General features: G+C 49.5%; 1 protein-coding gene across 4 annotated transcripts in view; it reads right to left on the bottom strand.

The window, feature by feature from the left end:
- The window catches only part of ACVR1 (activin A receptor type 1), a 48353-nt gene that overhangs the window by 1925 nt on the left and 33706 nt on the right, over positions 1–12722 (bottom strand). For all 4 annotated transcript variants that reach the window (XM_082285337.1, XM_082285335.1, XM_082285334.1 and 1 more), the window contains 4 exons: positions 11359–11505; positions 9010–9285; positions 5519–5716; positions 349–479 (listed from right to left, as the gene is read on the bottom strand). In XM_082285337.1, the coding sequence (XP_082141463.1) occupies positions 349–479; positions 5519–5716; positions 9010–9285; positions 11359–11505 (752 nt within the window). The remainder of the gene's footprint in view (positions 1–348; positions 480–5518; positions 5717–9009; positions 9286–11358; positions 11506–12722) is intronic.

Consider the following 12722-nt stretch of genomic DNA (forward strand, 5'->3'; position numbering starts at 1 on the left):
CAGCATTCTGTTGTGTGTGCTGTAAGCCCTAGAAAGCCCTGGACTAGCTTCCGACCCCTTCACTTCCTCTCGGAGGGAGGACAACCGCCCAGGAAAAGCAGCTGTAAGAGATTTTGCTAAATCACATTCCTAAAAGGCTGATCTGTAACCAGCTCAGACCTGGCAGTCATCAGTGTGCTCAGTGCTCCCCAAGGCCAGGCCAGCACATCCCAACACCTGTACAGGTGATGCTGCTGACGAGGTCCATCGATATCATCTCCACAGCAAGTGACAACTGAAAAAGCTTCCACGACTATGTCAAAGAAAGACCAGCACCTATCTGCTCCAGCCCCCCAGTACTACACTGACCGGGTCTGAGAACCATCTGTTGGGAATGTTGGGCCTCTGCTGATCCACACAGACCACTTTCCTCATGTCTTCAAAACTGGGATCGTTCGGAACCAAGTCATAAAAGGGTGGTTTGTAGTCTTCCACGATACCTGGTGAGACACAAACAGACATTACTCCATGACTGTGCAAGTGAACAGCATTTCTGCAGGGACAGAGGGAACAGATAACCCACCCAAGAGGCACAAAAATCCTTCAGAAGTCAATCCTACACTGTCACGCAGCCTCTGAACAACAGAACAGCACTCACTGCCCCAGGAACAGCTTTTTCTACCCAAAATGCTAATTAATTGGCTCGTATTGCAAGTCTGAGTATGAGCTATATATGCATTTTGCAGATGCTGGAGCTGAAAGGATGAGAAGTAAATCCCTTGCCAAAAGGCCATGTTTTGTAACACATGCAGCTCTCCTGCCTACCACAAACTGGGACTCCTACCAGCAAATGGAAAAATGTAAGGTCTGCACTGGTGGTTCTAGCAGGTTCAACACACACTTTGGTGCTTTCATAATTCCTGAAAGAGTCCAGTAAGCATGTCAGCATCCACAGACCCTCAAGCTGGTGCTTCAAAGCATTTCATTCCTTGTTATGAGAACAGTAAAATCCCCAGGGTAACTGGCACCACATGCCATCACAAAGCCAAACACCAGAGAGCCCATGGTACCCAGGAGCTGAATGCATCTTCATAAAATCACAGACTGGTCTGGGTTGGGAGGGACCTTACAGCTCAACTCATTCCACCCCTGCAATGGGCAAGGACACCTTCCACTAGACCAGGTTGCTCCAAGCCCCATCCAGCCTGGTCTTAACACCACCAACCTGGCCATCTCCTAGGGTTTGGCACTGAAACAGGAGTTTGTGTGTGTGTGCTCCCCCAGCCCGTCACCCTGCTCACGGAACGCTGCCAGGCTGGAGCCCCTCTGCCTGCTCCCCAAGACACACGTGCACCTCTCTGCTTCCTCATTGGATCAGGCCCACAAACCATCTACAGGGAGCCCAACTTTCTCAGGAAGCCAATTTACAAACTGGTGTTCAAAGACAGGCATCTGGGTCAGCAGCGTGGAAAAAGCTGAAGCTGATGAGGCCCTCTGTGTCCAGCAGGAACATCAAACGGCTGCTGCTGACAGCTGGGACCAACAGACCGAAATCCCACAGCCACACGTGAAACCCAGGAGAATCTCTGCTGCTTTGGATAGCCTGAAGCTGAAACGAGGTTCTCAATCTTTCCTACAGCAGTTGAATTTTAGTTTTCGTGTTCCATCGGAGATGAAGATCAAAGTTCCACAGATATTCCTATGCATAATCTGCAAAAATCTGTAAACCGCTGTCTGCGATGATTAGTCAAAAAGGGAAAGAGTCTTCAGGAGATTACAAGTGCCTTGGAAAACAAAGGGAATTTGTTTGAATTTGTTTGAATAGGGTAATTTGGAGACCTGGCTACCCAAGCAAGCCCATCAGAAGCACCAGGCAGCCTGCAGAGTTTGCCCAGTGCTATTCCGACATGGACAGACAAATTACACATGCTGCATACAGCAGCACCACCCACCCTCCTGCTCAGAGCAATTCCCCATTGCATTTCATTGCATTGCAACATCACCTGGCCTGAATTCCTAGCTTCACCCTTCTCCTGCCTCAGCCCAGAACCCAGTTTACTGTGAGTCCTCACCAACAGAGCCCGTCCTGCAGGTAAAGCCGGGGCTTTGCACGAGCCAAATGCCCAGCTCCAGCTACGTCAGACAGCTCTGAAGGCACTGCCAGGGCCACGAGGACGTTACACGTGAACTTTACCACTGCAGAGAGCGTCTGGCTCTCATTCACTGTTTTCATGTGGTCTTTCCCAAGCACAGTGCACATAACTGGCTGCTCCAGAGGAGACAGGCAGTACTGCAGACAAAGGAAGCGGGTCTGGCCTTTACCCCAGTAGTGCCTGTGGAATCCTCGGAGCTGCCGAGGCCGGCCGTGCCGGGCCCGCGGGGGCAGCTGGCTCCGCAGCAGCCCTCCCTCAGCGGTGCCAGGGAGCCACTCGCCCTCTGTCCCACAGCGCTGCGCCCACACAGCGTCACCGACCGGGGCACGCTGCCTTCGGCCACTGCCCGGGGAGCACGGGCTGCCCACTGGCTTGGGGACACCTTCAGCACAACCCACAGCCTGGGCTTTCTGCACTGCTTGGAGGTGACTTCTGTCATTTCCAGCACGCCCTACTGCTCTCCTGGGGCCACTGGCTTTCTGCTCTCCAATCACCTGCAATTCACACGTACTGCAGTGGCTTCTTACCTTTACTCCTTGTCACTTCATAGACTCCCCACATGGTTTGAGAGGAAAGGGACTTTAAAGCCCATCCCATCCCTTGCCATGGGCAGGGACACCTTCCACTAGCCCAGGGTGCTCCAAGCCCCATCCAGCCTCGCCTTGGACTCTTCCAGGGATCCAGGGGCAGCCACAGCTGCTCTGGGCACCCTGTGCCAGGGTCTCCTCACCCTCACAGCCAGGAATTCCTTCCCAATATCCCATCTCTCCCTGCCCTCTGGCAGTGGGAAGCCATTCCCTGTGTCCTGTCCCTCCATGCCTTGTCCCCAGTCCCTCTCCAGCTCTCCTGGAGCCCCTTCAGGCCCTGGAAGGGGCTCTGAGCTCTCCCTGGAGCCTTCCCTTCCCCAGGCTGAACATTCCCAGCTCTCCCAGCCCGGCCAGAGCAGAGGGGCTCCAGCTCTCGGAGCCTGTCCATGGCCCTTAGCTGACTTTAAGTCCAGCTTGCCCTGTGCATGCACAAATCTCACTGCTCAACCTGACACAGAGCACAGCAACAGCTCCAGCCTTGCACAGGGAACAACGACCACACGCCAGGGTTACTTTGAGTAGGAACCACCTCTGAGCTTCTGCTGTTACTGTCATTGTTGAACAAGACCACAACCCTGGGAACAACCACGACAATTCCCAGGGATCTGAGCTGTGAGTGCCAGGCACCAGGGAAGCACTGAACCAAGGCAGCGCATTCCAAGAGCAGAGGACACTCTCCAGAGAACCAGCACTGCTCTACTTGAAGAGAGTCAAACACTGCTTTGGGGAGCGAAATCACATTTTCAGTACAGAGAAAATGCTGGCTGGCTCCTGCTACAGCACACAGACAACACACAAGTATTTGTTTGTGCCAAAGGAGCTACCTATCACATTTTCCTCCTCATACTAAACAAGAAAATACCAAGAACCTCTGTGTCACCTGGAGGATTCATTGGGTAAGTTTTTTTTTAAAAAATTAAATTAAATAAAATTTAAGAACTTCAAGGTCTCTGTGGGCTGAAGTACTAAACCAGGCTGAGTCACTGGAAGGACTCAGGTGAACAAGAGATGCCCAGTGTCCACAAGCCCGGGAGAACAGCAGAAGTTTGTAGCACAGGGAGCTGACGAGTGCCTCTGGTCCCCCAAGACATCATCACCCCTTCACACCACCACGCCCTTGCTTCTGCAGGCTCACTCCCAATGCCAAAGTCTCACTGCAAAGCAAACAGGGTTATCAGAGTGACCACCTGACCAGCAACGATTCCCACACAGCTCAATGCACAGAGGCAAGGGAAGATGTTTACTCCATCCCAACCAGTACAAGGGCATGGAATTACTTACAGCAACAGCCAGGAGTACAGAGCAACTGGTTCTGTGCAATTAGTATCACCAGTGCCTGCAACTTCAGACTGTCTTGACATGACCAACGCAGTGACAGATCTGCATCACCCTAAGTGTCTCCATGGTGGCACTGAGCTCAGTCAGAATCAAATCCCCAGAGCATTCACTTATAAGCAGGTAGGCCTGCAGTCCCCTGAGCTCCACACCAGCCTGGTGAAGCTGCCAGCACCATCCACCCTCGTTCGTTCAAGAGCAGCTCAGGTAAAGCCTCTGTGAGCTGCAGCAATGCCAGTGTACAGCACCAGTACTGTGCCTGTGCCCAGTGGCACACTGCAGGAGCCCTGCTGGTCCCTGCCCCGCTCTGTGGGTGCAGTCCCTCGGCTGGGGGCCGGCCCTGCCCTCCCTCCCCGCCGCACCAGCATCCCCTGTGGCACCAGGAATCCACCAAGCCCTGCCCAGCCAGCCCATCGCTCCACGGCCACCGATACCCGAGGCTGCTCACAGACTGCCAAGGCAGTGCAGGGTATAAAACTGCACAGAACACCAAAGCTCCAGCTGAAATTACACAGGCACTCACACTGATGTGATGCAACCCAGCAGGCCCCAAACACTGTGCAAGTCTTCATAGCTGCCTACAACACACCTGTGCCAACAAACGCTCTCAGAAACATTAACACTGCACATTCACCATCTTTCCTTCTTCCTCTAATTAGCCATGTACACCTTCAGCACATTTGGACTTAGTGGGAAGAGCTCAAACACAATAGATTAAACAAATGGCTGTGACAATCTGCAATTTCTCATATCTAAAGACGTGGCCATGAACAACCCTGTCAGGATCTGCAGAAATGCCTGAAGAGCATCCTCTGTCTTCTCCTGCCCACTTAGGTCCAGAGAGCACAGCCTGAGATCTACAAGTCAGAGAGGACTTCTGAACTGAGCAGGAATCACACCAAGAGATACCCAGCTGAAAGGTTCTGAAATTCAAGCACCCTGGCCAAGGAGAGAGGAAGTGACCCTGTGCTCCAGACAGGATGGCAGGGACACCCTTCCCAAGCACAACTGCACTTGGACCAAACCCTACCTTGGGAGTGCATCTAACTCAGTAAACCAAAAGCAGTCCTGAATTCTGATACCTTCTGCACTTCCCATGTATTTTCTTTCTGTCCTTTAGGATTTGTCACGAGAAACAGCCACCTACAAATATTCACTAGGGTTTAATGACACAAGGAAGAAGGATGGAGACTTTGTGATCTAAAATTTTAACTTAGCTTTTTGGTATGAATGAGGTCTCACCAGGGCTAAGAATGAGCAGGGGACTCACTCTCTTCTCTGCCTTAACAGAAATGACAACAGGATTCAGCCACTGTACCCAACACACCAACAGCTTCCTCAACGTATCAGGAATCACACTATTGTGGAGGCCCAGCATGTTCCCGTGCATTTTGGTGGCAGGTGCTTTGCCATGCACTTCCTCAGCCTCTCCTAGAGCCAAGGGAAGGAGTCCCAAGCACTTACCATTGCTAACCATGCGCCTGGCCACTTCCCAAAGGACCAGCCCAAAGGCCCAGATGTCCACCCGCTTGTAGGAGTCAAAGCAGTCTGCCTGGATCGTTTCATCCAAGACTTCTGGAGCCATGTAGCGCTTGGTGCCCACACGGGGATTGTTCCCCACATCCAACTGGTTTGTGCTTTGGGAATGCATAACTGCAAGGCCTGAAGGACAGAAAAAAGAAGTCACTGTGAAGTCCCCTTCAACCATAGCAGCACAAGCTTAAAGGTCCCCGGGAGCAGCAACCCCATCAGATGGTTTCTGGAAGAGAAGGAGCCAAGGGCCTAACTGGCCAAAGACCAATGAGGTCAGCTCCAAACTTGCCAGCAAAACCAGCCCCTGAGGCTACAGACTGGCCCATTATCTCCTACGGGATTACCACCAAGCATTTTATTGCACTCTTGCAAAACATTGTCATGGAGTGTTTTGCAGCCACTGGATGTCCCCAGCACTCCGGGCACAGATACGCAGAGGCCAAACAGCTGCTGCTTAGAAGAAAACAATTTTACACGGCATTCAAATTTATTTATAGACCTTTTGGGTAGGTGGATACACCCGAACTGTGGGGAAGGGAGAAGAAAAACACTGCACGAAGGATACACACAAGTTACAAAAATAAAGCTGGAAAATAAAAAACATCGTATTTGCACCAGCTTGAAAAATAAACATCCTCAAGCAGGTCTAAAATGAGTCAGACAAAACCACTCTACCTGGCTTCTACTAATTACTAAACATTTAAGCAGAGAACATTACGTGAAGGACTAAATTACCGTAAATTTGGAAACACAGAGAGCACTCATTTGGCCACAGTAAACAAAGAGCACTGCAAATTGAGCAGCAGTGGGTGCATGGCAGAGCCAAGCGACAGAGAGAGTGATGCAAACTCTCCCTAATTTCCTCAACAAATCTTCTGAGAATGACATACACTATTTACATTTAACAGGAGTTTATTTTAGGTGAACCTTAAAAGGCTTTTTACCTCAGTCCCACAAAAACTAACCCATCACCAGATCATTCATTTTCTTTTTTTCCAAAGAACAGTCTGTCCTTCACTGTAACAAAAATTTGGAAAACACTTTTCTACAATTCAAATGCACTTCAAGATATTTCAAGCTGACAAGAAAATGCTTATGGCACCTCTAGAAAGATCACAGAATCACAGAATGCTTTGGGTTGGAAGGGATCTTAAAGTTCATCCCATCCCACCCCTGCCATGGGCAGGGACACCTTCCACTAGCCCAGGGTGCTCCAAGCCCTGTCCAACCTGGCCTGGGACACTGCCAGGGATCCAGGGGCAGCCACAGCTTCTCTGGGCTCCCTGTGCCAGGGCCTCCTCACCCTCATGGTCAAACACTTCTTATATTTAATGCAAATTGACCCTCTTTCAGCTTCAATCCACCTCCCTTTGGCCTATCACAACAAGCACTGCTAAAATGCTTGTCCCCACCCTTCTTGGGGACACCTTATGTACCATCTTATGACCCCAGACTGATAAGAAGTCTGCTCCCAGATCCAAGCACTTTTGTCAAATATTCACACACACACTTACAGTTTAATGTACTATTTTAAATTCATATTACATTATATTATACAGTATGTATGGATTATAATTTTTCTTTTAAAAAAGCTTTCAACTGCAAACAAAGGTTAGAAACCACATTTCCTGGCAACTCCGAAAACGTCAAGACCTCAGAGAACACTTTGATAAAAATTGTAATAGTTCATCCAAACTGGGCAAAACAGATTCCACAGGCCAAGAGGTCAAAGGTTTACAACTGAGGGAGGCAAGTCAGCATCCCACACATTACACACCAAGGAGGTGGGGCAATGAGGTCAGGGGACAGAGTGTTGTAACCTGGTTTCCATCACAGAGGCATCCAAGCTGTTTGGGAGCTGAGAAGCAGATCCTGCTCTACTCCAGGGTCTCTTTCCCCCAGGGAATTAACTGAGGGGCACTGAGTCCCTGGCAGAGCAGCTCTTGTCTGAAGATACCAATTCATAAAAAGGCACGAGCTGGTTTTACAAGACCCTTCCAGCACACTGGAGTAGCTGCTGCTCTGCCACAGCACTGCGTGCTGTCCCACAGAGTTGCTCAACTCAGCACCAGGCACGTGCACTGCTTTAGAAGGACAAAGGCAGAACTTTTCCACAGCTGACAGACTGAGCAGGAATGACACCCATTCCTGGACTTTGTCACACAGCTTCTGCTTAGCCAGAGCATATCTGATCCAGCCAGTGCTGGTACTGCAGCTCCTGATCCTGGGAGTGCCATGGGCCAGAGCAGCTCTCAGCTCCAGATCCTGAGGCTGAGAGGAAGAGACCAGAGGACGGAAATAAGACAGAGCCTCACAGAAGAAAGGGCATGAATACATGCCAGAAGCAACAAATTGTTTGGTGAATTTCCCTTACAGAGGAGGAACATAGGAAGAATGTGACAGATACATGTCTGAACAGTTCACATTTTAAAAAACAGCTATTTAACCACCATAAAAACTAATCAGAAGTGTTTACTGCTGTGCCCTCCTGGAAAAATCTCTCAAACATCTGAAGCCTCTAGATAAATAGTGTAGTAGATTTCACTGTGCCAGTGCCATATCAATCAATGCCAGGATGTGCTGTCCCTCCTCAGAGTCAAGTACAAATTTATTTAAAAGCCAGTCTCTGAAGCTTTATATTTTCAACTTACTGCTCCATTTGTTACTATTCCCATGGCAAATTTCCAGAGACCCAGGTATGTGGCTTTCATGTTTTCCCTGTGTGTATCTCCAGTCCCTCAGGCACAAGTGATAGAAACTATGCAGTAGAATTATTATGCTAAAAATTCCCATCTCCTGATATACTTTTTGCCTAGGCAATGGTGCCCCAATACTGTTCTACCACTATTTTCTCCCTCGTCTTCAGAGGAAAGAAAAAAAAGTTACTGTCAGACATCCCTCCAAGGTGTGAACAAGCCACACTGCTGCAACTGCTCCTCAGCACCTGCACATCAGGCTTCAAACCAGCTGGTCTGAGGGAACCCACTCCTGGGCTCACAGAATGATCTGCACGACTCAAGCTGGACAGAGCTACGGCACTAGGACAGCGAGCACATGGCTCAGACTGACTGTGGGAGGACACACATTATCTCAGAAAGGAAGTCTAATCCCTGCATCCTCTGGGATCCGGGAATGGGATTTAACCATGGAAACCCAAAACTCCCAAAGAGAGTGGTTGGGCTGCAGGCGCCACCTGGCGGCCGCCGCGGGAAGCACCAGCGCAGGGAGAGGCAGCGCGGGGCCACTGCGGGGCCACTGCGGGGCCACTGCGGGGCCACTGCGGGGCCACTGCGGGGCCACTGCGGGGCCACTGCGGGGCCACTGCGGGGCCACTGCGGGGCCACTGCGGGGCCACTGCAAGGTCCTGCAGCTGCAGCCACCCAACAGCCTCGATCTCTGCACGAGCAGGGAGCTGCGCTCACCCAGGTCGGCGATGCAGCACTGCCCGTTCTTCTTGACGAGGATGTTCTTGCTCTTGAGGTCGCGGTGCGAGATGGCCGGCTTGCCCTGCGTGCCGAAGATCTCGATGTGCAGGTGCGCCAGGCCGCTGGCGATGGACAGCACGATGCGAAGGCAGCTCACCGTGTCCAGCGTGGTCAGCTGCAGGTAGTCGTACAGAGAGCCCATCTCGTGGTAGTGCGTGATCAGCCACAGCTGCGTGCTGGAGTTCCTGGAAGTCATATCAGATGCAATAAAACCTAGAGCGAGAGAAGGAGAAACAAGAAAATAAATTGACAGAGATCCTTCAAGACTCCCTGAAAAAAGCAGCTCAGCTGGTTAGAGCAGGGTGCTGATAACGCCAAGGTTGTGGGGTTGACCCCCATACAGGCCACCCACTTCAGAGCTGGACTTGCTGACCCTTGCAGGTCCCTTCCAGCTCTGAATGCTCTGCGATACTGTGCATCAATACTGCTGGCCCCTCTTGCAATGCAGACTTGTTTAATTACAAATGCACTGCAGACAACTGCAGGTACCACTGTGATGAAAACAAAGCCAACAAATGCTGGAAATCTAACTCCCATCTATTCACAAGAACCCATTTATGTATTGTCAGTCGCACCGAACAACTACTTGTTAGGACCACACACTTTAAAAATATTTTTATTTTTCCCTCTTTTTGAGGGGGGTGGGGAAGTTCCCAGTCAAACAGAAACACCCCAAGTCTGTAGCACATTTGCTGCTGCCCAGTTGAGAGGGTCACACTGGAAAGCAGCAACACCTCACAAACATCAAGCCATTAACAACCATTTCCATTTTTAGAGCCCACAGGCAGCCAGTGCAGTCTGCTCAGAAAAGGGTTAAATGTGTAGTCTAACCACAATGATCTTCTACGAAGAAACAGGGAAAGTTTTCTGTTCAAAACCCATGAACCTCAAGAACTGCCTTCAAAAATGTCATATCTTAAAACTGAACCCCAAATTCAGGAAAGCTCCCTTCCTGTCACCTCTGCATATATCCACATAGTGACATCAACACCTTTAGCTGGGAACAACAGAAGTTTTATTCCCAAGTCAAAGGAACAAACCACGATTGTTAAAAGCTCACATACATTTGTCAGAAAGAACACCCACTGCTTTCTCCCCTAAAGTCAGACTTGTGCACAATGTGACATTTCTGTAATCTGTGATATTGTTTAATATTGCATCTAAAAAAGTCTCTAAAATAGCCAACAAATTTGACAGTTATCAAGAAAGACTAAACACAGGCAGAGCACCAAGGGAATTGTGCAGTGTAATTTCAGCCAAGCCACTTACTCTCTCAGGAAGGGAAGTTCAATAATTCACATTTCAGGAGGCCACCAAATTATTTTTTGTAGTAACAAAGGAACTGCTTCAGGAAACAGACAAATGTCTAGCAGGGTGAGCTACAGAGCCAGGGAACATTCTCTGACAGGAAGCAAGAATAAGAAGCTGAAGGAAAACTGATTGAAGACAGATTTTGGGTGAGGCAGTGTCACCACTCAGAAAATGTGCTGCTGCTTTTATTTGCAGAGGTGGCACACTGGTGACAGAAGGGCATGTCTATTAGGAATCAAAGGGCTGCTTAGATCTCAGCCAAGGCCCAACATAACAAAGCCATTTTCCCGGTTCTTAGAATTGAGCACATGAAGTATGAGTGATGCACAAGGTTCATTTACTTCCATATTTACAGGGAAACAAGATACATCATGCAGCTATAGCTGAAATTTAAACATCAAAGGACCTTACTCACCCTGAGTGCTCGCTCACCCTGAGCAGAACAGTCAAACAAAAGAGAATACTGGATTCATATTGCACTTTACTCAGTCATAAGGAAAAGTATTCAAATCCTTAAATCTCATTATAAACTCCTCCCCACCTTTTCTCCCTCCATTTCTGCAGGGAAACTGAGATTACAGCCAAACACAGATCCACCAGAACTTCCCCTGACACACCACGCAGGACTCTGCAGTGAGAGCTGCAAGAGCCAGTCCCTCCCACAGGGGTCTGTGGCACCTCCACTGTTTTCTGTGTGCTCAGCTGCCAACACCTGATTCATCTGGCTGATTAACTGCTTCCTGCTGGAATATTGCAAAGCAACAAGTCACAGCTGCTATGACACATTCCCCATTTGAGACTCAGCCCCCCCGGAAGTCTCTCCCTGAAAATTTCCCTTCAGCTATTTATCACAACACAAGAACCTAGAGACTGTGAGATGCCTGGTGAGCATGCAGTTCTTCACAAGTGACCTGTGCAGGTAACTCACCTTTACACCTGACACACCAGGATACTGAATGTGCTTGTCCTACTTACCTAAAATATTCTCATGCCGCAGCAATACAGTGTTGTACAGCTCCGTTTCCCTGAACCAGGACTTTTCATCCCTAGAAGAGAAGATCTTCACAGCAACATTTTCTCCTTGCCACTGACCCCTCCAAACTTCTCCATAACGGCCCTTTCCTGGCAGGGGAAACAACACAGGAGAAGCTGTCAACAACAGCTGCCTTCACCAAGCAGAACTCGATTGTCATGAACCAGATATCACACCAGTGTGGTCTGATCACCCCTGCACATGCTTCCTACTGCTGGAGTCACACTGTGCTCCAGCACCCCTCATTACTCCTGTTTGTTTTGACTGCAAGCCCTGTGAGTGTGGATCTCTCCCCACCAGTGCAGTACAGAGGGTTTGAACTGGGAAGTGTCACCATTCAACAACCAGCAATAAAAGTGCTTTTGCAGCTGAAGTGACTTAGGCAGCACATGGCAAGGTCAGTGTGCACAACACAAAGCTGTGAATTCTGCAGCTAGGACGACAGGAAGGAAATGTAATGCTGGGGACACAGGCTTTACATTCCTAGTACATCATCAGCCCTTGCAGAAACACAAAATGATGATTTAAAGAAAACAAAAACCCAAACCCACCCACAAACAAAAAAAAAGGATTAACAAAACCACCAAACCCCAGCAGAACCGAGCCCTGTCCTGTGGCAATCAGGACACACTGTCTGCAAGCCAAGCTTTTTACCCAATAGCTTAGAAGAAGAGAATGAAATTATCAAGTATTGAGCACCATCTTGGACAAGGCACACTAGAGCAGTTCTGGCTGCTACCATTTCCAGTGCAGCCCACATATGATGGCCTCAGGCATGGGGCCATGAATTGTGCCAGACCTGACAACTCCAAACACCCAAATTCTGCCCTTCCTTGCTCTGCTGTTCCATGTCCTTCAGAGGCTCATGGGAGCAAGCAGCAGGTTCACTGAACAAAGACACCCAGGGCTGAGGTCTCAGTGCTGTCACTCCAGAGACACCTCCTGCACAAGCACTTTCATCTGTTTCTGCCTTAAAGGCTAACACACAGAGCCCCCAGAAATGGTGCCAGCCTGAGCTAACCTGGGAGCAGGCCTCTTTCCAAGGACACACGCACTCACTCACATGTATGCACACAAAAACATGCCACAAGTACAGTCACCATGTATGTCTTATCCTACAGCTCCTCATCAAGAGGAACTGCAGAGCATCAGAGGATGCACACTTGGATTTCAGGCAGATGTGAACATCTGTGCCTACTCAACACAACACTGAGACAAAAGCAAAGAAACACTGCTAAACTGTAGGCCCAGTCCTTACAAATTCCTAAGTTCATCTGTCGCAGCTGGGCTTGATTGAACACCCTGA

This window comes from Coloeus monedula (genome assembly GCF_965178545.1).
Source record: "Coloeus monedula genome assembly, chromosome: 7".
Classification (NCBI taxonomy): domain Eukaryota; kingdom Metazoa; phylum Chordata; class Aves; order Passeriformes; family Corvidae; genus Coloeus; species Coloeus monedula.